Source organism: Podarcis tiliguerta, assembly GCF_965153285.1.
Source record: "Podarcis tiliguerta genome assembly, chromosome: 6".
In the NCBI taxonomy this organism is placed as follows: domain Eukaryota; kingdom Metazoa; phylum Chordata; class Lepidosauria; order Squamata; family Lacertidae; genus Podarcis; species Podarcis tiliguerta.
Genome location: NC_139539.1, coordinates 41,136,839 through 41,162,447, shown reverse-complemented (window position 1 = coordinate 41,162,447; position 25,609 = coordinate 41,136,839). Strand labels below are relative to the sequence as shown.

Here is a 25,609-nt window from a genome sequence, read left to right as displayed (position 1 = left end):
GGTTTCAAAGATAAGCAACACCTCAAGGCTCTGAGGCAGTCAAGAGTGGGAACGTGGGAACAATGAAGCACAGTTTTAAGACACCAAACAACTGGATTTCAATGAACGTTATGTCCAACAAGCTGCATCTCAAGGGATATTGTTTGGGGAGGGTGCGGAAATATCCCAGGATTGCCTGGAGAAAGAAAATTACTATTAAGCCTGCTTTAAATCTGCAGTATAGCTCAGTCAGAAGAGACTCTTAATCTCAGGGTCGTGGCTTCGAGCCCCACGTTGGGCAAAAGATTCCTGCATTGCAGGGGGTTGGACTAGATGACCCTTAGGGTCCCTTCCAACTCTGCAATTCTATGATTCCATGTCCTATAGGAGGCTGAGTACCAGCATGTGGGGTCCTCATCTGGTTGGGCAAACCCCAGTTCCTCAGAAGGGCCCACTGGTGCCCTAAGCCCCCTTTTAATCACCAGGGCACCCAGTGGCATAGGAGGGGAACCACCACTTTGCAGAGGACCTGCTCAAACGGCCCAACTTGCCCTACAGGCTTTGGCTGTAACAAATCCTCCTCCTGCTCTTTTCTCGTCCATCTCTAACTTTTCTCCAGTTGTGTGGCTTAGCCTATATGTGTTGTATTTCTGCATTTCATTTCTCCCCACAAAAATGCAGAAAGGAAGGAAAGTAGGATACACGTCCAGGACATACACAGCACAACCACCACCCAAGCTCATATTATTATTATTCCTCTTCAGACTGTAGCTGCAGCCAAAGGAGAAATAGGTCATGTTGAAAGACTATCACTGCTCTAACGCTCAGCGTCTGAACCCCTGCTATGCAGCAATGGAAATTTTAAAAAAGTGCACTGCATGACACATAAGCTTCTGGCTCAAGTCACTCCTGGCAGGAGAAAGAAGTAGGCTGGTCCTTCTCATCGGAACAAAGGGAAAAGGGGAAAGATAAGCAGAGCCGAGGACCTCCCTTCTTGAAGATCAGAGATACAGAAGGAAAAATTATAAAGTGGTGATCAGGGGTCATTGAGAAGCAGCAGTTCAGTGAAAGGGCAGGAACTAAAAGGTAAAAGGTAAAGGGCCCCTGGACGTTTAAATCCAGTCAAAGGTGACTATGGGGTGTGATACTCATCTCACTTTCAGGTCGAGGGAGTCGGCATTTGTCCACACACTGTTATGGAAGCCAGAGCACACGGAAACGCCATTCACCTTCCCGCCAGAGCGGTACCTAATTATCTACTTGCACTGGCATGCTTTCAAGCTGCTAGGTTGGCAGGAGCTGGGACAGAGCAACGGGAGCTGACCCTTTCACGGGGATCTGAACCGCCAATCTTCTGATTGGCAAGACCAAGAGGCTCAGTGGTTTAGACCACAGCACCACCCGCATCCCACTGGACGAGAACACGCCAGGACACACCATGACGCTACAAACATGTTCAGTGTTAGGGTGCAGACTTTCCTCCCTAGACATTGCATAGAATCATAAAGTTGAAAGGGTGATCCACTTCAACCCACTGTTGATGCTGGAAATCAGCTCCTACACATCTTGGATAGGTTGCCACCAAGCCTCTATTGAAGGAGATGCCACATCTTAAATATACTGATATGTATATTTATGACCAAGTGTAGGTACCTGAGTCGGCAGATATCTGTTATAGAGTCCTGAAATTCATAACTTCAAGCCACTGCCTGTATACAGAGATTAAAAGCTGCTTTCCAAGAGTCCTTGAAACAAATGTGCTCATCTTCCTTCACACCCCTCCACCCAGATATTCTAGTTCAGCCTTCCCCAACCTGATGCCACCAGACTCACCTCGAAGAGAGACACCAGGTTGAAGGAGGTTGTTCTAGCTCATCATAAAGGGCAGGGCCTTTACAGTGAAGGCCCCCTTATTTGTCCTCACAAATCACTATTTTAGCTTTACAGGTAGTAACTTGATTAGGATTACTCAAGTCCATGACTGAACAGGGAGTTGAAGCAAGGTGACCCAGCTTAAAAAAATCCAAGCATCTGGCTAGTGAACCACACAGGCTTGCCACTCTTAGAATGAGTGGTATTGGGGCTCAAGCATGTTTGGAAGTCATACATTAATCACCCACAACTACCACTACTCTTAATAAAATACCCAAGATTTTCTCGGTGCTGTATAAAGATTAGGAAAACACCTTCTTTCCAAAAGGCTTCCCCTCAAATAACTGACATGCTCATTACTAAATGCTGAGGAAATGACACACTGCATGTGTTCAGAAATGCTTTATTAAACATTTCATATGCTCCAGGGTTGTGCGGTGGGGGTTTTTCTTTTTTAAAAAGCAGGCTTTGGAGATACAGTGAGGCCGGCTTCAGAGGAAGCTGTGCAAGGATGTCTCCGGTTGCAAGAGGGAGTGCAAGCGCCCTGCATTGCCCATTTCCATCTGGAGCTTTCCTGGGAGGAGCTGGGGGAGGCACATGAGCACTAACCTTGTCCAAGGGAGTTTCCCTTTCCTATTCAGACATCTTAACAGGAAGGACCACCAGCCAGTCCCCTGAGTCGATCCCGTAGTGTTAGCAAAGCTGGGGAGTGTGCCAGATCAGCGCGGTCTGATACCCGCCCAGAGGCGTGCTGCACATGCCTGAAAGCCCTTTGTGCAGCTAAGGGCCAGCAGGAAAACTGCTACATGGCGGGCTCCTCATTTGGGTTGTTCCCATCCTGGGGCTCATCCACTGAATAAAGCACTCACACTGAGCGGAGCTGAGGCAACACTCTCCATGTAGCTTCACTGTGCCTCCTTCTGCAGGACAGGCAGCTTCTAAAATTATCTATTTCCCACCTCCACCCCCATCTCCTCTTGCTGGCCTAGAAAAAACGTCAAATGTTACTGGACCTCAGTGGAGAGGGGGGTGGCCAGCAGCCTTCCTGCTGCCCAGGCTATTTTAGGATCAAGTTCCCTTCCCCTTCAGCAACTGCACAGTGTAAAGCAACGAGGTCTTGGGAGATGACACCCGCTCCCACTCCTCTGCAATCCTACACCCATCGGAAGTTATTTTGCCAGGTTCTCAGATTCAAACTTCTGCCTGTGGGAGGGAATTGTCCAGGCATGCGGGGCCGATTCTGTGGAGTCACAAAAGAAGTGAGGGACCGAGTCACGCTTTACACAGCAGATGAGCTGGCTGCTTTCCCACTATCTGTCTCCCCAGGAAGCCCCAGTGAAGATCGAAGAGGAGACCCAGTGGACATGCGCCAAAAGCCACAGGCAGTCCTAGTTCCCTGGCATGTGCCTTTCGCTTGTCCCTTTGCTGCCTTACGGACCTGCATCTCTCCTCTTCAGACATTACGGCGTTTGCCAGGAGATGCACCTTGCAAAACCAGCACTGTAAGACGGGAAGGCCAAACTACACATACACAACCACACAGAGTGGTAGCCCTGCTTTACTGCTGATAGCTGCTGCATGCTTTTTAGGGATCACTGGTTTACATTACTAATTTATAATGCACGTGTTGCTTTACAGCAGGGATGGGGGACCTGTGGGCCATACCTCACTCCATTCAAACACACACACATATTATGTCTTCCTCATAGGGCTTGAGGGACGTGGGTGGTGCTATGGGTTAAACCACAGAGCCTAGGACTTGCTGATCAGAAGGTCGGCAGTTTGAATCCCCGCAACAGGGTGAGCTCCCGTTGCTCGGTCCCTGCTCCTGCCAACCTAGCAGTTTGAAAGCACGTCAAAGTGCAAGTAGATAAATAGGTACTGCTCCGGCGGGAAGGTAAATGGCGTTTCTGTGTGCTGCTCTGGTTCGCCAGAAGCGGCTTAGTCATGCTGGCCACATGACCCGGAAGCTGTACGCCGGCTTCCTCAGCTAATAAAGCGAGAAGAACGCCACAACCCCAGAGTCAATCACGACTGGACCCAATGGTCAGGGGTCCCTTTACCTTTACCATAGGGCTTGAAGCCTTGTGAGGTAGGGTAGGCTGATGTAGAGCAGATAAATTAAAAGTAGCAATAGATTAAGAACCCCCTTCACCCTACACAGCTTCTTCACTCTGTAGATTGAAAACTGGGACTTTTTTGCCTGCAAAGCTATGTAGCTACAAGCCGGGGAGAGTTAATTCTCATCCACCTCCTTTATCAACTTGCATTAAAAACACATGAGATCGCCCTTCTCCAGCTGCTTTCCCACCCTTTCCTTTATACCCTTCTCGGCACAGACAGGGGAGGGCAGGTGGGGAGGTGCCTTACTGCTGGTCCCAGATGATGAGATGGAAGAGATACTTGTACACATGTGCTTTTCGGGTTTGCAAGGGGCTGCAGAGCTCTTTGCCACCATGGCTGAGTGAGCAGGAGAGATAGAAATCTTCATAGCTGTAAAAAAAAGGAGGGGAGGAGAGATGGGTAAATTTTTGTTATCTCACAGAGCAGAAAGAAAAGCTCTTGATCTCCGAAAGACTGGAGGCAGGGGCTGGGAGGAAGCAGCCTGCTACAGTTCTTAGCTGCAGTCAAATAGCAAACAGGAGGAACCCATGAAATAAATACTTTGACTTGATTTATTTCAAACTCAGCAGCTGAGTCATTGGTGAGAATCTGTTTTAATCTGAAGCTTGGAACAGCCCCACCTAGAACTCCCCGGCTCCCCCCAGCCCTCACACAAAGGAGAATGAATGAATGGCAGGCAAACCCCAGATGGTTCAAGTCTGGTTGATAGGCACAAATCTTGTCCATTCGATTAGAGGCATCCTGACTCGGTAGATGACCCCCAACTACGAAACCTCTCGTCCGCCCCTTGAGACTCATCAAGGCCAGAAGCCTTGCTAGATCTTTTATTTCAGCTCAGTTTTTGTTTTTTTTTGGGGGGGGGGGGGAGATAGAGAGACTGGGGCAGGGTTACAATCTGTGCTGCTTTGTTTGTTTCAGCAGCATTTTTACAGGACATTTTATGTTTGCATTACAGTCTACAGTTAACCACCTTTGAGCCTTGGGGTTGGAAAGAGCCTTGGAGGATATTCAAAACATGAATACATTTTCCCACGAACCCCCTTGATGCAATCCTTGAATCCTCAATACCCTATTCAGTATTGCAACTGCAATATTCACATGTTCTTTCCCCTGTTTACCTCTACTCCCCTTTCCTTCCTCTGCTGTTATTCTGGCATTGCTTTCTAGATTGTATGCCACTTGGGGCAAGGACCTTTTATAACACCACATGTTATAAGACAATAGTCAACATGTACGTTACCGAGTGTCATGCTTATTTCCCACATGCCAGAAATATTCTTGCTCCTGCTGCATTGCGCAGATGTAAAATATGCCCAGCAGACAGACATAAGGCAAAAATACTGGTATTTTAACCCACTGTTCAAAATACTGTCAGCTTCACTTACATAGCTTACTAAGATGCTTGAGTGAAATGGTTGAATTATTTATTGCGTTTTTCCACCCTTCTGGGGCGGTCTTCAAAAATAACAGTCATTAAATGTTAAAATACTAAAATAAAACAATGGCTAATTAATAACTTCCTCTTCTATGTTTTTGCCACAGCAGAAATCATCAGATTTCTATACACCTATACATTTACAAGCTTAGAGTCAATGCCCTGCATCCACAGACTGATTCTAGGCACTTCCTCCCTGACAACAAGCAACAATAGGGCTATGAAAAGAGGGTTGTGCCAACCATGTTCTTCTTAAAACTCTGGTCATAAGAAAAGCTTGCTGGACCAGGCCAGAGGTCTGCCTAGCTCAGCATCCTGTTCTCACAGGGGTCAACCAGAGGGAAGTCTGCAAACAGGACCCAATTGCAGCAGCACTCTCTCCACCTATGATTTTCAGCATCTGGTATTCAGAGTCACACCGCCTCTGACAGCAGAGATAGAAAACAGCTACTGTGGTTGGCAGCCATCAACAGCCTATCCTCCAAGGCAAGGTTGCAATTTCAAGTCAGACGGTTTCTTACCCCTGACTTAACTCCCACAAACTGGACACAAATTTGAGCAGAAACCCTTTTGTCTGCTCAATGGCAGAACTCAATCCATTTCCAGCTGTTGACTGAGGGAGAGGGGGCTAGAAGGTGGCAGTTGTCACACACACACCCAACAAGCCAAGCCTAGAGTCTTTTCCTCAGGCTGTGCTCTTTTCAGAGACACTCTCCCAACTTCCTTCCCAGCCAGCTGGATTGACATACACCACGGAGAATGCCATCACATGGTGCTCTTGTCAGAAGGACCGGCCATGTGACAGGTGCCAAGCGATGATGCAGGGAGGGCTGCGGGGCAACGAAGGTCAAGACAGGCCTGGATTTCCCAGGCTACTGCCTTTGTTCAGAGTCACTCATTGGAATACATTAAGGATGGTACAAAGGCAAGAGGTCCCTGGAGGGGCGGCGGCTAATGTTGCCATCACTTCCCCAACCCCGACCCTCCCCCCCCCCACCCCACTTGCATGTGTCTGCTGCTGGGGATGTGGATTACCAAGGGGCACCTCCCAGGCACTGCCTCCGTGCCTTTAGAGAAACACAAACACACAAGCAAAAGGCTGCTTACAAAGGAATGTCTCCTCCCTGCCCAGACTTCCTATTGTCCCTATATCCATTAAGCGATTCCCTTCCACTCAGTCATTGGCTGAAGGGGCAAGAGCCCAGGCTGAGAAGCAGCCATCTGTCACTGTCTGTAGGACCGAGCCAGGGAGGCGGGGTGCCGAGACCAAAGGATTCTCCCAGAGCATTCCAGGGAGCCTCCAAAAACAGCCCTGAACAAGAGTAAGATCAGCCAACTCCCTTATAGGCAAGCTTTCCTCTAGTCGTCTGACCTCAGCTAGCCAGCCTCATTCTTCCGAGGGGAAATGCGTAGAGTACAAAATGTTGTGTTTGCTTAAATCCCTACCAGCATGATTTCTAAGAACTTGTCAGAATTGGGGGAGCAAAGGGGCTGGGAATATGCGACACTGAATCCATGAAGCTGATCTTGGATTTAAATGGCAAATTGGCTTCATTTAGCCAGTAAAGGTTGAAACAATTTCTCCCCACTGATGGTGACCTCGGGCAGCCAAACGGAATCTGAACTATAACCAGGAAGTCATGAAATGGTTAAGATAAACAGCATGGCTGTGTTCACACGTAATGCTGAGCCCAAGCCATGACTTAGGATGAATGTGTGAGCTCCCATGGAGGACGAGACAGTTGCTTTGCTCTTTGCTTGTCTTTTTAGCTCAGCAGCTAAGCCAAGGTTTGGTTTAGTGTGTTGTCATAGTTAAAGCTCTCTCCCCCTTAACTATGTGCTGTAAAGCTTAACCACAATCTCAGGTTCCAATGACACACTAAGCCAAACCTTGGTTTAGCTGCCACACCGTCCTGAGTGAAAAGGACTATGGAAGAGCAAAACAGCTGAAATTTCCTGCCTAGGAGCCAACACAGTTGCACTGTCCCATCATAGCTTGGCTTACTGTGATGTGTGAACCTGCCAGGTCAATATGTGTTTCTGACCAGGGTGACACAACTAGTTCAGAGGTGCTCCAACGCATAATAACCATCTGTGTGCTGTGGAAGCAGAAACTTCAGGGATATCTGTGTATAAATCAGGAAAATGGAGTTGCACCTTTGCACAGTCCTGATCCAAACACGTATAATGCCCCCACTATGGCTGCTATGTATGTACACACACTTGATCCCAAGATCTAATGCGAAGTGTCAGATGATCCCTCCCTGGCGCCAGAGAAAAGACGTCGCTGCTTACCTTGCCGCCCAGGTTATGGGTATGCGGTGAGTGGCATAGACGGTGAAGGAGAGGGGGCAGGAGAGTAGCCGGGCCTCTTGGGAGAGGCAATGTTTTCGGTTCCCGTGAATCGCGGTCTGGAAGTCGGCATTGAACGTGTTGCAGTAGAGCCCCACCAGATCCAAGATGGAAGCCGTCAAAGCTTCCACAACTTTCTCTGTAAGGGGGGTGGGAGTTGACAGAAGCACTTTGAAACCTCACAAATATGCCCCCACAGAGCAAATATGCTTGGCAGATACTCTGACAACAGGAAGGCCTGCCAAGTTCCAACCTTCAAAGTTGCTAACCCTTTCTGGAAATTCCCTATGACTCCTATAGGTCCCTCTCTGCAGGGCTGTGATAGTCTGCAGCTTTTCCAAAAAGAAACCAGCATTTGGCACCAAGAAAAGTCCTGTGTGCGTTATACATATTAAGATAGCTCCATAAATTTGCTTATTTTGCGTAATTTACTCTGCTTCTATTAATCTGAAGTGAGCAAGCAGATATTAGGGAAGTTTTTAATGTTTGAAGTTCTATTCTGTTTTTAGTGTTCTGCTGGGAGCCGCCCAGAGTGGCTGAGGAAAACCAGCCAGATGGGTGGGGTATAAATAATAATAAAATAAATAAATAAATTATTATTATTATTGCAAAGCATTGAAGCCCTGCCTCCTGGTCATCATAAAATCTTGCTCAGCCTACCCACAGGCCTCTACATGACTCTGCATGCATCCATTCACACATGACTCCCTTTACAGCTACAGTGGAAAGAGATTTGCTTTCTTAAAAAGGCTGCTTAATTACCATAATTTATACAGGTTACTGAAATTGGTTTTTCTTGCAGCAGAATTTGAATTAACTTAGCAAATAAATATTGGTGTATATGTGTTTGTGGCATTTCATTTAATAACATTTTATTTTTTTACTTTATGCCACCTTAATAATGCATTTAGACTGAAGTACAAATCTAAACATTATACTATAAATTATACATACATATATATAAATGATTACAAACAAACATTTATAAAGGTGTACAACTGGCAGGGCTACAGGCGCTGCAGATGAAGTCAGCATGCATCACTTTGTAGCTCCTACACAAGTTACTTAATCCCACTTCTATCCTAAAGTTTATTCCTTTACTCCTGAAGTTCCTTTGTCTCCATTAAGATAGGGATACCAGAAGACAAGCACAGACAATAGAATTTCAGATTTGGAAAGATCTTGGGGGTCATCTACAGATACAAGCCCCTTTCCACTTCTCGGGACAAAAACCAAAAGCTACCATTTGCCACACAGGCCAAAACATACAGGTCTCTACACTAGCGGCCAAAATTGTGGAAACATTTTGGAAAAAGTATATTTCCAAAGTCTGATGGCTCGTAACACCACTTTCTTTGGAGTAATGCCATAAAATTATATACCAGTGGAAAGATAATTTAATGAAGAATGCAATGCAACAAAAGTTGTTCAATTATCTGTATTCTATCAAAAGTTATAGCCAAATATATGGTTTTGCCTTGTGTTGCAAGAAGTAGCTTGCCAGTGGGTGGGTGAGGATCACTTTCCATTGGTAAAATGGCCTGGAAGGATGTCTCTCATGGTCTAAAGGGTCCTACACCTCCTTTCAACTGTTTTTTATATAAAAAAATCATTGCAGAGGTTCCTGTTCAAGGATCTCCCACATTATGTTTACTTTGACCCTGAAGCGCAATCCCTCAAGGTCTTTAGTGTAGTTGGGGCTTCAATATTTTTGAAAATCAGGTTTGAATTTTCATTATTACTAGGAAACCACCCTGCTCTGAAAAGTCTGGTTAATGGAATAGCAACTCTAGGGACTCAAGATGTCTAAGCTGAAGATTCAAAAGGCTAATGATGATGATGATGATGATAATTTGTTCAATAAATAACAGTATGCAATAACTGGAAAAGTGCACTTGGGAGACAGTGGAAAGTAAAAAGCCTTCAAAATTCAATAGCAACAACAGGAGAAGAGAAATTATTACCTCTGTTTTCCCTCATGGCCAAAACCTTTGGATCCTGCCAGGAAAGAGAAACCAGAGGAGAAATATTTTATGAAAATCAGACTGAAAGGCAAGCAACTCTGAGCAACACTTTATATAACATATGTCAATATATTTCCACTCCCAGGAGTTCAAGCTATCCAACTGTGGGAATAGCAGCTACATTTTCCCAGGTTTGGAGAAAATTCTAACTACTTTATTGCTTTATTGTAAAATGTGTGTTCCTTGCTTCTGTCCAGAAGCTAAAAAATAGACTTACGACCAAAAACATTTTAAAAGCCACCAATAAAATAAAATTCCAGAAGATACACACAAAGCCCATTAAAACAAAGAGAAATTCAAGAACTATTTTTTAAAAAATAAATAAATAAAACTTGATTGAAAATCCATCCACATAATTAAAAAGCTTTCTGAAAAGGGGAAAAGTCTCTGAATGTTCTCTGAGTGCAAAGAACAAAGGACCTAGGGAGTTCCAAATAGCTGATCCACTGCTGAAAAGGCTCTACTTTTTGCTGCAACGGAAAGCACCAGCCAATGTAATGGCACTTTAGGCAGATCCAGCTCCTGAGAATGTACTGGAAGAGGGCATTTTAAAATATGCACTCCATATTGGACGCAGCAAGGCTATCAGCAACAAAACTGTCCAAGGTCAAATTAACACGCAAGGTTTAAATCAGGTGTGCTCAAAGTCAGTGCACAGTGTGAATGCAAAAACTTTACACTGGCTAGAATTCACACCTGAATTTTTGTCCACAGCTATCTTGCCTTAACAGTATTCACATATGGCAAAAAAGAGAATCTCAAATGTGCTTTTTAGTGTCAAGTGTGACACTAAAAACTAAGTTGTCACAAGGGCACTTTTTGTCCTTTCTTAGCTACATCTTTTTAGCAAATGGAAGAGTCTGCTAAAATAATTCTACTCTCCTCTTTCTCTCATATTTAGCTTAGGCACTCAGATTAAATATTGCTGCTTCCTGACACCAACTTCTGCTTCTCACCTTCTGGATTTTGGGCTGCATGCGAGACGGACAGGGTGGCAGTTGATTCAGGGCTGCAGTGATCTCCTGGGACTCCACAGCAGCCAGAGCATTGCAAATGGCCATGACAGACTGGATCACTCGTTCTGCCTTCACTTGGACGTCTCCCTGGATGAAGAATTGAAAGTCTCATGTCTCAAGGTAACAGCACATAGAGCAAAACACAATGTGCCACCTCAAAGAGTTGTGCGTATAGCCAGCATCTAGGGCATGGGGTGGGAATCAGCAGCCCTCAAACTGTTGCTAGACTACAACTTCCATCATCCCTGACCACTGGCCATGCTTGCTGGATGTGATGGGTGTTGGAGCCCTACATCTGGAGGGCACAGGTGCCCAACCCCTGATCTAGGGTGAATGAGAGTAGTAACCCCGCCATAAATTTACTTCACTTATCTACCTCTTCCTTAACTGCCTTATCACTAAACCTGGCTTCCCTGGACATAAACTCGGTGATTATTCTGCAGTAAAATCCCAGTACCTTGTGTGAGTCTGACCAAAGAGAACATAAAGAGGAGCCTATCAACTCCAGCAGATCTTAGAGAGCTGCTCAACAAAGCACAAAAGAGTTTGTTCATACTCCTTTTACCCCAAACTCAACCAATGTCATAAAAGTGGAAGACAAATGGGTCTTTATCATCATCATTTCCATATCGTGGCCACCAGCTCTGCATCTTAAGATTGGCTTTCAACATAACAGGATTGGGAGAAATAAAGCAGCTACTCTGTTGTGTTCAGGCATGTCCTGATGCACTAGTGCAAGTAATAGGGCCTTGGACTTCCGTTCCAAAGTCCTGCTTTGATGGAACTACTGTCCTAACGTCAACACCAAGTTTCCTGGAACCCATGAAGCCATTTGATATTACCAGCTCCTTCCACCAATATAATTTCAGCCTGGGAACCTCAGAACAAATAGGTAGAAGTGCCACTAAGGGGCACTGTTGCTTGTTGCACATGAAGCTCTATAATCCATTGGATTGATAAAACTCTGCAGTATATGGTTTGCAGGGGCAAAAGAGTCAACAGTCAGCACTATAGAGGATGTAGAAGAATGGACCTACAGTTTTCCAGCTGCACTGCACATACCGCTAACTTTTTATTATTTTTTTCATTTGGAAGGAAGGATGCCATGCTGACAATTGCTCTAGCAAAAGCTTGTGGAAGAGTGGGGGGGTTAGGGCCAGAAAGAGGATCAGCATCCTGTTGTCACAGTGACCAAACAAATACCAATGGAAAGCGCGCAAGCAGGATGTGAGACAGCAGCAACCAGCTCTCCCTTGTTATGCCCAGCAATTGGTATTCAGCCTATGACACGGTAGGTCAGGGGTCACCAACCTAAGGCCCATGGGCCAGAAGCAGCCCGCGGAGGTCATTTGACCGGCTCACGAGCTGCCCTGGAACTGAGCTGCCCACTCACGCACTGCGCTAAACCGGCACACTGCGGTGCGAGGACTCACTTCCGCGGCACCAGAAATCGCGTCTGCGCATGCGCAGACACCAGAAATCACAGGCGCACGCACAATCCAGCCTACAAAGGGATCTCCACGGGACCAATCCAGCCCAGGCAAGATAAACCTTGCCAACCCCCACTGCAGGTAGTACATACACAGACATACATTTCCATACAAACGTGCAGGAAGGGAGAAATAATGTAGGACCATGCAGGGGGAGCAAAATCTTCAGAGAGTAGTAATCTAGCTACTGGAACCTAGAAAGCTTTTCCTTTTCCCTGCTCAAAAACCACAGGATCAAGTAACTTGTTCATTTCTCAAATGTGTTATTTTCAGGATCCATCACACACCTCAAGATTACATACTAGTGAACTACATTCCATTCAGCTGAGATTTCCTAGATAGCTTTGTTATGACTCACCTCTTGAAAGGAGAATGGTTTCTTTCTCACACTCACTCTCTCTCACACATACTTTCTGCCCCCAGTCATGGCGATCTGACTGCAAGAGGGTGCTTTCACAGATAGGGACCAAACTAGTTCTTGTTCCAATCAGTTTGCTAAAAAGCCCTTCACCTTCATCACTAGCAAGGACCAGACAATCACACACACAAAAGAGATGTCTAAAGGCAATTCTATCTGCTCAGTTGAATATATTATCGTTCCTGCACTCTAAGCTAGAGTTCACAAAGCTAAGCTAGGACTTGAATCCACTACTCCTGATAATTTTTTTGGAATTATAAAGTGCTGGCAACCTCAGTGTTGGCAATTTAGAAGGTTGTCAAAGTCTCCTGCTTACCCCTTTCCTTTCGCTAAATTCACTACTCCCAAGATCTAAAACACACATTCTAATCTCTACATTAAGTGCTCGATAACGTAGAGGTTTCAAAATGGAAAAAAAACCCAACTCTATATGAATCCCTTTACTGTCATGAGAAATTTAACCTTCACAACGTCTTGGGTTTCTTTTTTGCCTACCTTCACAAGTATGTTTTTGGCTGTATTTATCGCAAGGGAAGGGAAACTGAAACAAACAGTAGGTAGGAACTTGCTGTTAAAAGCTGCTGCTGACAATTTCAAGATTAGAACCTGGGGATCACTTCACTACACCCTGTTTGTTTTCTGCTCTGATAGCAAACGCTGCTATGCAGATCCGCCTCTTGGCTGTAGTCCCAAGCACACTTGTGTCTGGCAGCCCTCACCTTACGCTGGGAAATTTGACTCTCATGAAGGATTCAAGACTGGAATGAGGAAGAGGAGAAGCAAGCAGTGGACTGTCAGATGAGATGGGAGAAGCAAGGTTCAGGGCATTTATTTTATAAAGCAAACGTCACTCTAGCGAAAACAGTAAAAAAAACAACTAGCACCTTATCAGCTTGAAGCAGGAAATGAAACAATGTGAGCAACATAGTGAAATGGGAAGGGCCTGGAGGAAACTGCAGCGTCGAAAAATACTTGCATTGTCATTTAACCCTAGCCTATGTTTTCACAAATACTTTCTATCATACAATGGTCTGTTATATTGGGCATCTTCAAACGTACCTGTGATGCCCATACCAGGTGCTATATTGCAGTAGTGACCAGCAGGGCAGCAATTCTGATCTGGCTTCCCTATGCCATATGTCCCTGCCACTTACCAAGAGGGAGAGGGGTATGGTGGCAGGGAGCTTGGCAAAGTGTGGGCACAGTGCTAGAAACATCGGATTGGCTCCACTGCTGCGCCCACACCATGCCAAGCCTCCCTCTTGCTAACCAGCAGTGGCAGGAGCCTTTGGAAAGCTCAGCAACACAGCTGGGTCTATGCTGCCCCACCAGCCACTACTGTTCACTGCCAAACAATAAGGTGGGTTTTATACCAAAGTGGGTACAGACAAAGCAAGTGCAAAGCTATGTGCTTCTTATCTCACTGCTGCCAAAGAAGACCAGGAACTGGAGATGTAGCTCAAAGAACATGGGGCAATGGTTCAAGCTAGGAGGAAAGTGATGGGAAGACTGCCGATCAGGGTGTCTCAGGGAAAGTGGTCGAGGGTTACTGGGTTCCCCATCACAAGCTTCCTTATGGATGGATTTCATAGCTTGAAGATGCCAAAGGTGTAATGGTTACATCTAATAATATTCACCAACACAGAGGCGTTTGCAGCACACCAAAGCCATATGCATAGTTCAACGTACGTTCAACCACAACATTAACCCCAATGCTATCCTCTCACCTCCACGGCTAGGAATGCATCGACCTCGTTGTGGAAGGTATCGAAGAGGAGACTCAAGGCCTGCCTATTGGAAGAAACAACAAGAGACAGCTTGGCACAGAAAAAGGAAGCAAGTAACGGCTGGTACGTATGGAGGAAACGGATTTCTGTCAAGGCGAGTTCTTAAGCAGCAGCCCAAAGCCATTGGTCCACCTAGTTCAGAACTGGCAGTGTCTCCCGAGATTCTCAGACGGAAGACTTTTCCATCCCTACCTGAAGACGCTTGGCTTCAATTTGGGACCTTCTGCATGTAAGCCATGCTCTACCATTAAGCCAGGGCCCTCTCTCCCAAGAGGCTGGAGGAATTTCAATATGGAAGGCCTAAATTAAGAACTCCAGCACTTGGTCTATTTTTGGGGGGTTTGGGGGGGCACAGTGCTTTTTTCCTAGAAAAATAGGTGCCAGTACTCACCATGAAGTTGTTACAGTAAGTGCCACACTTTTTAACAACAACAAAAAGAGGTGCCGGTACTGTGTACCCTTGAGTACCACCTTAAAAAAAGGCACTGGCTTTACATAGGCCACCCTAAGTATGCTGCTGCTGCTGCCACTCCATAAAATCTTAGAATTACAGAGCTGGAAGGGACCACGAGGATCATCTAGTCCAACCACCTGCAATGCAGGAATCTTTTGCCCAACGTGGGGCTTGAACCCGTGACCCTGAGATTCTCCATTCATCTTTACCTGGTGATGGTCTGCTTGATTGGCCTTTCCTGGAGGTGAACATAGTGGTTGAGCGTGGAAGGACTCTGGTCATCGTTCACCTGCATAAGTGAAGGTTAATTACTCACATGCATCTTGACTCCGTTTGCACGTAACGCTAAGGCAAACCATGGCTTAGTGTGAATGAGGAAACGTGCAGGTTCCTGGAGCAAAATCATGGTTACTGAGCTCCTCCCCTGGTCCTGCCGCAGCTAAGCCATGGGCTGGCTTAGCATTACTATTATTTTTTATTTATTACCCATCATTCACCCTAGGATCTCAGGGTGGAAACAGTTCAAAACAACTTACAATCACAAAAATAGTGCAGGTCATAAAAATATACAATTTAGGTGTAAAAAACCAGAGTTAATAGGTACCTCTTCAGTATTTGCTGAAAGCTGAACAGTGAAGATGCCTAACGCCCCTCTGTGGGGAGGGGGTTTTGCAACGTAGGGGCTGCCAAAGAGAATCCCCTCTCCCAGACCAGCCCCCTTCCGGTTCCACCCACTTTTAAAATCCGAGAGTTACATGGAAGGAGAGGACCTTTCAGTGGTTTAACACTTCTGGGTACAGGGAGGTCCTTTTAAGGAGGAGGAGCAACATTGCCTCCTTCAAGGCAGATGGTACTTCCCCCTTCTCCAGTGAGGCATCAATCATTCCTGGAACCCACCCACTCAACCCCCTCCAAGAATCCAAGATGAGCAAGGGTCAAGGAAGCAGATGGTTGGCTGCCCAGATCCTTAAGCTGCAATAATCGAAACAGATCCAGTATGGATGGAACAGACAGTGCTCTAGATGCCACCATTGGACCTGCAACCTTAGGCAAGATGGAGCACATGTTCCATCTGTACTAGTAATGGCAGAGACATCACACAGTTCTGTTGCTCACTGGCAAGCAAATACTTACCGTCCTAGCCAAGTCAGTGCGCACAGCCTTCCTCTTCATCAGCTGCAGCCGGATATCAATGTCAAACTTCCTGCAGTGCTGGATGTATTCATGACTTCCCAGTGGATGTTTGCTGAAAGGATGCAAACACATCAATAAATTGTAATTAAATGGCTTTCCCCCCTGTGCTGTATGGAGGATAAACCAGGCAGGAAAGAGCAGATTACTTGGAGCCTCCAGCACCTAAAATATCCTAATTCTGCAACTGCTTTGGCTTGAAGACACTGGGTGTGTCAAGTAATCTTTATATACTTCAGTTTTGCTCGCCGAGAATCAGAGATCTACAAATTCCATAGCTAGGCTTAATTAAATGTATATACTTTCCCCCACCCAGTGTAAAAAATTGCAACACTCAAGAATGTCCAAAAGAAAACTCAAAAGCTTCAGGAATGACAAAGAATGAAAGATTAAATATAATATGTACATCAGGTGAATTCTAAAATATGTTTAAGCCTGAACTGCAACAATGATAAAAATGTATTGAAGCAGAGAATTTTCAGGAGGCAGATTAGCCAAATCACAACTTGAACACCTGGCTTTTTGTAACTGCCCTGCAACCTCCTTGTAACTCATGACCTCTCAGCACGGTCTACTTAAGACCCACATGCATCTTTGCAAACCTAAATCTGTAACATAAAGCCCTGGAGCCAACCTCTGAGCCATTGCCTGCGATTCTAATGAAACATGCCCACAGAAGCAGCAAAGCCATGCTGGAAGGGCAGTGACAGAAAGGAAGTCTGGTCCTTTCACCTGCCAGAGGAAAGGGTCAATTCTTATCTATGTCGAGCCTGCATCCTGGCCTAGGCTAGGCACAGCTGCCATCACACAAGAAAGCCAGTTTGCAGAGGCAGGAGAGAGGGAAGGGGGGGGGGAGTGCTGTGTTTTTAAAGGGAAGAAAGAAAAGTAGAGTAATAATAATGAAGCAGCTCAGACCTCAACAGCTGGAAAAAAGAGATAGCCAAAAAAAGAGAGTCAGGAGCGCCCACAGTACAGTCACAAAAGGAAGATTTTGCATTCATTTTCAGGAAGTGCCGCAAGGCATTCTTATTCAGGTTGGCTTGTAACACCTGCCCCTAAGCAGATAGGGAATTCCTGAAAACATTTAATTTGGACCGGGCCTGGAGGGCCTCCTGCTGCTGCTCTCCGTGGCTTGCTCTGCTGCCCCTCCTGTCCTGCCACACATCCCCACCCCCAGCTATTCTGTCATTTTAGCAAAAGGGGAAAGAAAGTGTAATTGCAGTTAGTGGGCAAATGTGGGGTGTGCTTCTCATATATTCCCTGATCAACTCAGGGAGTGAGAAGGAGGTGACAAGAGCTAACAGAAAGGCAAGGGGCCTTGGGAGGGACCACAGCTTTGTGTTACATCACAGGATTTGCCTGCAGATGGTCCCAAGTCCAGTCCCTGGCATCTGCAGTTAGAAAAGAATCAGGTAGCAGGTGATGGGGCAAAACCCCTGAAGAGCTGCTGCCGCCAGTAAGAATAAACAATACTGGGCTAGATAGACTGCCTGGCCTGCTTCAGACTCTGGGAAAAGGGCCACAGCTCAGTGGTAGAGCATCTGCCGTGCGTGCAGAAGCTCCCATGTTCAATTCCAGGTAGGGCTGGGAATGGTCCTTGTCCAAAATGCTGGAGAGCTGCTGCTGGTCAGTGTAAAAGATCTAGAGCTAGGTGGACCAATGGTCTGTCTATGTTCCTATGCGCTTGCAAATATGTATATGTGTTCAATGAAAAGGAGCATCTATCACTGTTGGTGCTTGCGCAATTTAAAGTGTTTGTCCCACAGAAGAAGCCTCCCTGCCTGGCTGGCAGATAAAATCCCCACTGTTTCTATTCTCAAGGCTGCAACCTGAATGGGTGTGGGCACTTTGAAACCTATGAAAAGAAAGATCTGTATATTTTATGAAGATTTATTTCCGTGTGTCTCCTGTAGGTGGACTCCCCCGAGCCACCCCATTCAACATCCCTGCCTGGTATCTGGGCTCAAGTCTGGGCATGTCAGGCAACCTCTCGAGTCTGAGCTACATGAAGTTCCAGAACTTCTTTAAGTATTTGGCATGCACCAGGAATGGTTGTTTTATATATCTGAGAGCCAGTATCAAATGCATACAGTGAGATGTAAAAAAAAATAAAATGTTAGCTTTTGTCTACAGAAGGGTACTTGTGTCAAAAGCTGAGGGAAACCAACGGCGCAGGAGACTGGAGTTTGCGAAAACCCCTCACCTTCAATCGTGCAGATCAGAGCTTAGTTAAAGGCAGAGGCGCATACAGACATTCTGAGATAGATGTACAAACTACTGCACAGAATCTTGAACAGAAGCAACTTTTTGTTTGTTTGTTTGTTTGTTTCCAGGGGGCGTCAGCTAGGCAGAATGCTGCCTGCTAGTCTATGTGAGATTTAGGCACCTTCCTGCCTCCTTGCCGGACTGTGCTGAGTGCTGATTCACAAGCCACAGCTATTCTTCCCACTCACCCTGATCCATGCTTTGAGTTCCTTTATTTTTAATATTGCCTTCTATGCGGGGACAGGGAGGGGATTAATATATATTTAAACGGATAAACATACCAGGATTTTTTTAGAAAACAAACAAACTCAACACACAGCCTAAGAGCTCATACTCACAACAAAGAGAAATCAACAGTCTCTTCTTGAAGTAGACACGTGTATCTCAACCCTAAATCCCATTGAAGTCTATAGGATTTGGACAGCATTCTAGGATTTAAATGACCGTTAAATCAATTTGTGGGAGCAGACACGTCCTCCATTTCCACATCTGTCCTGCCTTTTAGCTGACATGTACAAAATGTTTAAATAAAAGCTGTCACTAGTTTTCTAACATGCTATCCAATGCTTCAAAATCTCTCCTTTAGAACTGGAATTGAAATGCAGTGCTCAAAAGGTTTTATCGCTCAAACAAATTAAAACGTTCACAGGAAAATTATTATTACAGAGATGGGATTTGTTCGTGTGATATGGCTTGGACGAAAACCTAACAAATTCCCCCCCATTCTAGTGCTGTACTATTTTTCTGAACTTCATAAAATCATTATGGAATTCCAAATAAGCACATTTAAAAATACAAAAGATAACCAGAGCTCTTTCGCTTTTATTTCTTAAGACTGCTTTCAGCAAATCCAAAAACATGGTACTAGCCCCAAGCGCATGTGGTTTGAGAATAAAAGCAATTTGCTAGCTAACTGCCAAGTCAGCAAAAGAAGCAACAAAATTGTTGCAGTGCATCAAGCTGAAACTGCAGCAAAGTTGTCCTAGGGGGAAGCTGCCTGGAAGGAGGGGCCGCCAGTTTACAACATTACTGCAGGAAACAAAGCCTTGCTCTTTTTGCCATATATTCCCAATGTAACAATTGGACTGGTTACTAAAACCATTTCAACTGTACACTGGTAACAGCACTTCGTCTATTTCAGAGACTGCCACACACTGAATAAAATAATTTGGCCATTTGCACCAACATGGACAGAATGTGGAAAGCCTGTGCTATGTCCCTTTCTGCTTTATAGCTTGCCTTTTAGTTGCTAACAGCTTGCCTAGCACTGCCAAACAGGATCTCACGGCCAGCTTTTGCATGTTTCAAAGTACAGTTATCAATTGTTCTTGATTTCATTTCCTTTATATATTTTTAATTTTGTTTTGTCTATACCACCCTTCATTTGAAGATCTCCAGGCGGCTTGCAAGATAAAAATGCAGGATAGAAGCACAAAACAGTTAAAACCCCCAAAAATACCCTCCTCCCAAACACATTTAAAAGGCTGTAGAATATTAATCAGCCAAAGGCCTGGTTGAAGAGGAATGTTGCTGAGATTTTTGTTTTAAAATCAAGCAGTACATACGGTAAATTTGATGAAATAAATTAAATAAATGAACTCCAGGTGTGAAGGAACTTTGCCTGTGACCCCCCGGTGTCCCTCCATGCTGGCGTGAGTCCCCAACCACCACATAGCAGGAGCTTTTCCTTCCCTTGCTATTTATTTTGGCTCCAACACAGCGGAAGAAAGCCAGGCTCACCATTGCTAGAGGAGGACGGTAGCTGCACTCTTCCAGAAAGCGCCAAATGGCTACCATTTTTAACTGCTCAAATAGCACTGTTGTGATGCAGTGTCGCTGCAGGGCTTTTCTGGACAATTTCACTGGTGGCCAACCACCTTGTCCCTCACTAGACAAGGGCTGGGAAAGGGGGTGCAGGGCAGCTGTCCAAAGATGACAGCCTTATTTCATCCTCCTCCAGTTTCTATCTGGTGGCGTGAAAAGAACTGAAGGTAGGCCTGTCAAAAAAACAACAACCTCTCTGTCTTCAAGAAGTGAAGAATCCTGCTGCGCAAACAATGAAGGGGTTTGGGGAGGCTTGTTTGGGGAAGACGGGAAGCTCGACTGCAAAAAAGAGGAGGTTTCCAAAGTTCTTTTGAAGGCGCTGCTGCAACAGAGCAGGGCATTTGCACACTAGCTCATTAGAGAGATTTCCATCCGGATGGAAGGTCAAGCAAGGAGCATTTCTGCTGTCTGCATCCGGCACTTTGTGTCCTGCCAAGAAGGCAGGCGTACAACACAGGCGGAGAGAAGGGTCAGCTCATTTCATTTCAATCTACGTGCGGAAAAGGGGGGGGGGGCATAGCCTGCGTGCCAATTTGCACAGGGAATGCCTGCATTTTTGAGCTCGGGCAGAGATTTTGTAGGCCCGTAAAAACCACCAGTTTTATTCATGTCAAGATTATTGTGCTAAGCTTCCCAAACGGATACAATAAAATTGCGCCCCTATGTTGCGAAGCGTAAGTTTTAAAAGCCAGAGGGTGCGGCATTTCTTCTTCGTTGACAGGAGCCATGAGGCAGCGCACATGGAATATAGTTCTACAAGGCTGTCTTTCTAGGAGAGAAAGGGGACTGAACAGGGCCTACTACACACCAACAAAACTCGCCCTGTACTCAGGCGCTACAGGCAGCATGGCCCTTGCACCACGGCCCTGAGGGGAATTTCAGCCCTCCAGGTCTTAAAAGCAGCCTGAACTCCCACATGTTGAAGAAAGCTGTCTTAAGGACCTTAGGAGAGTTTGTTTGCCTCTTGTACATGGTATTTGAACCCTAACAGGAGGGTTCTCCACAGGGATTGGGAGCCAGAATTTGTTGCTTCTACCACCGTGGCTACATCTCACTATTACAGTGGTACCTCGGGTTACATACACTTCAGCTTACATACGTTTCAGGTTATAGACTCCACTAACCCAGAAATATTACCTCGGGTTAAGTACTTTGCTTCAGGATGAGAACAGAAATCGTGCAGCGGCGGCGCAGTGGTAGCAGAAGGTCCCATTAGCTAAAGTGGTGCTTCAGGTTTAGAACAGTTTCAGGTTAAGAACAGACCTCCAGAACAAATTAAGTTCTTAACCCAAGGTACCACTGCACTTGTTTACAAGCTGGGAAGCTACAGCCACCTGGGACTAAGAAAACAGCCTCCAGGCAGGATGGAACCCATGAGAACAAATCAGGGACCCAGATGTGCAGGAGAGTACACAAATATGAGCAAGGTCACTATGGGAGGGAGGAGTGGCCAGGAAGCATTATGTGCAGGACCCAATAGCCATTTTAATTAGTGGCTGAATTCAAACAGAGTTGTCTACAATCCCAGTCCAGCTCATTAATCACCAAACCATTATTTGAACAGCAAGGAGATGGCCACCCCTCTGCAGCCTATGCAGCCACCAGATGCCTTGCTAGCTTGCACTTATGATATAGACTGTAATTCATGAACAGGCCTTTTGCTTTCCTTAAATACGGTGCCAGATGCCTCTGCAAGGAAAAAAAAAGAAAGAAAGAAACTTAAAAGGGGAAAAAACTCACGGCGCCTGTGGGTTCTAGGTTGGCAGTGTAGTTTGTACTCATCTGATATAAATTTCTTGTTTCTGCTTTTAGTTAAGGCATGTTACATAAAAGAAAAAAGATTTCTCTGCTGGTGGCAACGTGGCCGTTTAAAAATAAGAAAGCACTGCAAGGACTAATAAGAAATGTTTCAATAGCTCCTACTGGTTCTATGGGCTTCAGCCTTGGACATTGTTTCCCAACTCCCCCCTGCAGTGGTTGGCTGAGTTCTTCCGACAGGCAGCCATCCCTGGACTCCACTGCAGCCACAAGAGATTTGCTACGCAGACAGTGCATGCTCAAAAGTGCTAAGAGATCTTGTGGTGCCAAAAGTGATATAGTTAGATCTCTGAGCCGTTTAGACTCTCTCTCTCTCTCTCTCTCTCTCACTGTCATTCATCAATGCAGAGAAAGTTAAACCATGGATTAGGTCACTTTGCTCACTGCCAGGGCTCCACAAGAGCATGAAATAGCCTCAAGACTTACAAAAACTTTCATAGTGTTCCATACATAAATAATGAAATCTGGGATATTTGTTCCCTTGATCTGGCTTTCAGTGCTTGAGTTCTCCCTTGCTCACACCCCCCCTCGCGCACAGACACACACACACACACACACACACACACACACAGAATGGTTGTCCACAGAGGGCTCTGTGGTTTTTAAGTCTGTTCACTAACAAGCTAGTCCCAGTAATAATCAGTTTGCACTTGCCAACTTGCATTCCCAGTCGCTGTAACTGGACCACAAGCTCTTAAGATCAAAACGACAAAGCCACTCTCAATGCCTCCGTACATAAATGAGTAATTTGTTTGGTGGAAGTGCAGCACACCATGGTCAAGGAGGGCAGGTCGGGTGGTCTAAACCGTCTGCCCAGAGCTTGGAATGCTAGCTCCCAGGTGGAGGACCGCCAACCCATAGGCAAAGTTTATTGATTTTTCTGCTGAAAGCAGATGCTATCATCATTATTCCCCCAGAGGAGCTTTCATTTAACCACACCATTCAGTACCAAAGAGAAGCAAAAAAGAGCCCCCAAGATGGGACTGTTTTTCAAAGGCAGCAAACGTGGGAAGCAGATATGTGCCCCACTGTCCAGCTTGCTCAAAGCAGAACTACGTATGGAAGGGATACAACAGTTCTCAGTCTACAGTTCCGCATCACAAAGTGCACCAATTGTCCACCGTCTTGCGGAAGCAGTTGGAGACAGAAATATAGCAGTAAACCATCTTTGCCTTTTAAATGCCCAGTTTCCAGCTATGTCTGCTTGATGATGACATCAAGGAATGCATCAGTCTCCAGCACCTTCTATCTGTGAGTCTGCTTCATTTATGACCATTCCGTAAGATTTCTGTTGTGCTGGGGTTCAGGGAGAAAGGAATGCACATCCTCCATTTGGCAGCTAGAACTGGAAGAGCACTACAGGAGCCCAATCAGTCTAAAAAGCACTAAGTCAGCCCATCACCATACACAGCTTCATAGCACAAGCTGAAGACAAATACCTTAAAGAAATGCAACTTATTTGACTCATCTATCAACTTACTAAGCATGACAGTCATCTAAAGAGGGATACTTGGCACCTTCCTAATTCATGAAGTGACTCTTCCATGGAACATGAATTTCAACACAGTCAATGAGGTTTAGCAATATCTTTCCACAGCCCAAGGCTTCCGCTGGGGTGTCTTGGCAGAAATCGCTCAATGATTTAAAAAAATAAGGAAGTAAAATACATCACATAGCCCTAACTATGTTCCTAACAGGTGCTAAAATAATCCAGACTTCACATCACCCTGCTTTGGGAAGAAGCGGATGTTATATGCCAAGCGATGATTAAACTAGTGAAAACTGTGTGTGCAGCAAATGGGTGAAGTCACAGCAGTATCCCAAATGGAGGCTGTGAAATTGTGACTGATGCCATCCTGACAAACATGGCAGTAACTAACCCAGATTTCTATTTCTCTGCTTATTTATTTAAAGAGATTTCTATCCCAAAGTGGCCCTTCAGTCTTCAGTGGTGGGAAAAGTCTATGGAACGGCCTAACACAACGTTCTGTGAGATGGGGTGGGGGAATCTTTGACGATCAGAGGGAGGATCTATAAAACACACTTTGTAAGAGGGTTAAAGAACAATAGTGGTCAATGGGGCAGCAGCACTTACCTGATCTCCCATCACTAGCATTGTTGAAGAGTTTGGATTTGATATCCCGCCTTTCACTCCCTTTAAGGAGTCTCAAAGCGGCTAACATTCTCCTTTCCCTTCCTGCCCCACAACAAACACTCTGTGAGGTGAGTGAGGCTGAGAGACTTCAGAGAAGTGTGAGTAACCCAAGGTCACCCAGCAGCTGCATGTGGAGGAGCGGGGAAGCGAACCCGGTCCACCAGATTACGAGACTACTGCTCTTAACCACTACACAACACTGGCTCTCAATTTTCAACACAGTCAATGAGGTCATTGACTGTGTTGCAGCTTACCAGAAGGAAGAGGGATGAGGTTTGTGAGGTGCAAATGCACCAGCAGTAGCACTGGATTGGCTCAGCCAGTACATTTGCACCAGGCTGACCTCACTGCCACCTCATCCCTCCTCCACCTGGTATCTGGCAGTGACACCAGTGATGGAGTCAGGTAAGCACTGCCACATAGCACTAGCGACCACTACCATTCAAGATATGTGCAAAGCTTGCAAACCGGTGTGGTCCCGAAAGGTAAAGAATTGTGATTGTTAGGGCAGCACTCCATAGGTAGCATCCCACACCCCACAAGACACCAGGGTCTCTAAACTATTTCTGCAGCACACCATGAGAGCACAAGATTTAGAATGCACCAACGGAGGCAAAGAAAAAGGAAAAACAAGGCAGGAAGTCTTTAACAGCACAAGCCTCTATGTGTCTACTCGGATGTTAACTGAGTTTAATGGGGCTTACTACAAAGTAAGTGAGTATAGGATGTCAGCCTAAACTTTTTTGGACAAGCATTGCCCATTGACTCACTTTTGCAGGAATTCCTCAAGGCCACACAGTTTGAGAACGAAGTCATCAACATCGATATCACACAAGTCATCATGAGTGTAGCATAAAGTCTGATAGATGAGCAAGTCCACGGTGGAGGAGCCTGCCAGGATTGGGGCGGGGGGCGGGGGGAGAGAACAATCACAGCATGATGAGTCTCAAGACAGCATTCCCTGGAATTTGCCATCCTGGGCCTTTCCCTCCCAAGTCCAGTAGACTCCCTCTGGCATCACAGATTCCACAATTCTCCCAGAACCTGATTATATTTCTGTTCCCCTCACAGCAATACAAAATGTCACCAGAAAACCATCCAGACCCTCCCAACCTAGGTCTAGAAGAGACTTCTGTGGTATTAACTTCTAGCGCAGCTCATTACATTGCCGTGAAAAGGAGCATATAATACACCTAACACTGAAACAGTTCTCAAAAATTCCTGCCCCCAGGAACCACTTGAAAATTGCTGGGGTTCTCCTTGGATTACTTAAAAATAAAAGATGACAAGCCCTTGTTAGCCTCTTTGATAATATATCCCTGGTCTATTTGGCCCTCGTCTCTGTCATCCAAAAATAAATAAATCAAGAGTAAGACCAAATACATATATTCTGGCCTGTTCCAGC

General features: G+C 45.6%; 1 protein-coding gene across 2 annotated transcripts in view; it reads right to left on the bottom strand.

Annotated features, from left to right (window-relative positions):
• Nucleotides 1-25,609, bottom strand: part of PIK3C2B (phosphatidylinositol-4-phosphate 3-kinase catalytic subunit type 2 beta) — an 87,718-nt gene that overhangs the window by 29,085 nt on the left and 33,024 nt on the right. For both annotated transcript variants that reach the window (XM_083445438.1, XM_083445439.1), the window contains exons 5-12: nucleotides 24,975-25,095; nucleotides 16,086-16,197; nucleotides 15,161-15,240; nucleotides 14,438-14,501; nucleotides 10,743-10,889; nucleotides 9,727-9,760; nucleotides 7,706-7,901; nucleotides 4,222-4,344 (exon numbers count right to left, since the gene is read on the bottom strand). In XM_083445438.1, the coding sequence (XP_083301564.1) occupies nucleotides 4,222-4,344; nucleotides 7,706-7,901; nucleotides 9,727-9,760; nucleotides 10,743-10,889; nucleotides 14,438-14,501; nucleotides 15,161-15,240; nucleotides 16,086-16,197; nucleotides 24,975-25,095 (877 nt within the window). The remainder of the gene's footprint in view (nucleotides 1-4,221; nucleotides 4,345-7,705; nucleotides 7,902-9,726; nucleotides 9,761-10,742; nucleotides 10,890-14,437; nucleotides 14,502-15,160; nucleotides 15,241-16,085; nucleotides 16,198-24,974; nucleotides 25,096-25,609) is intronic.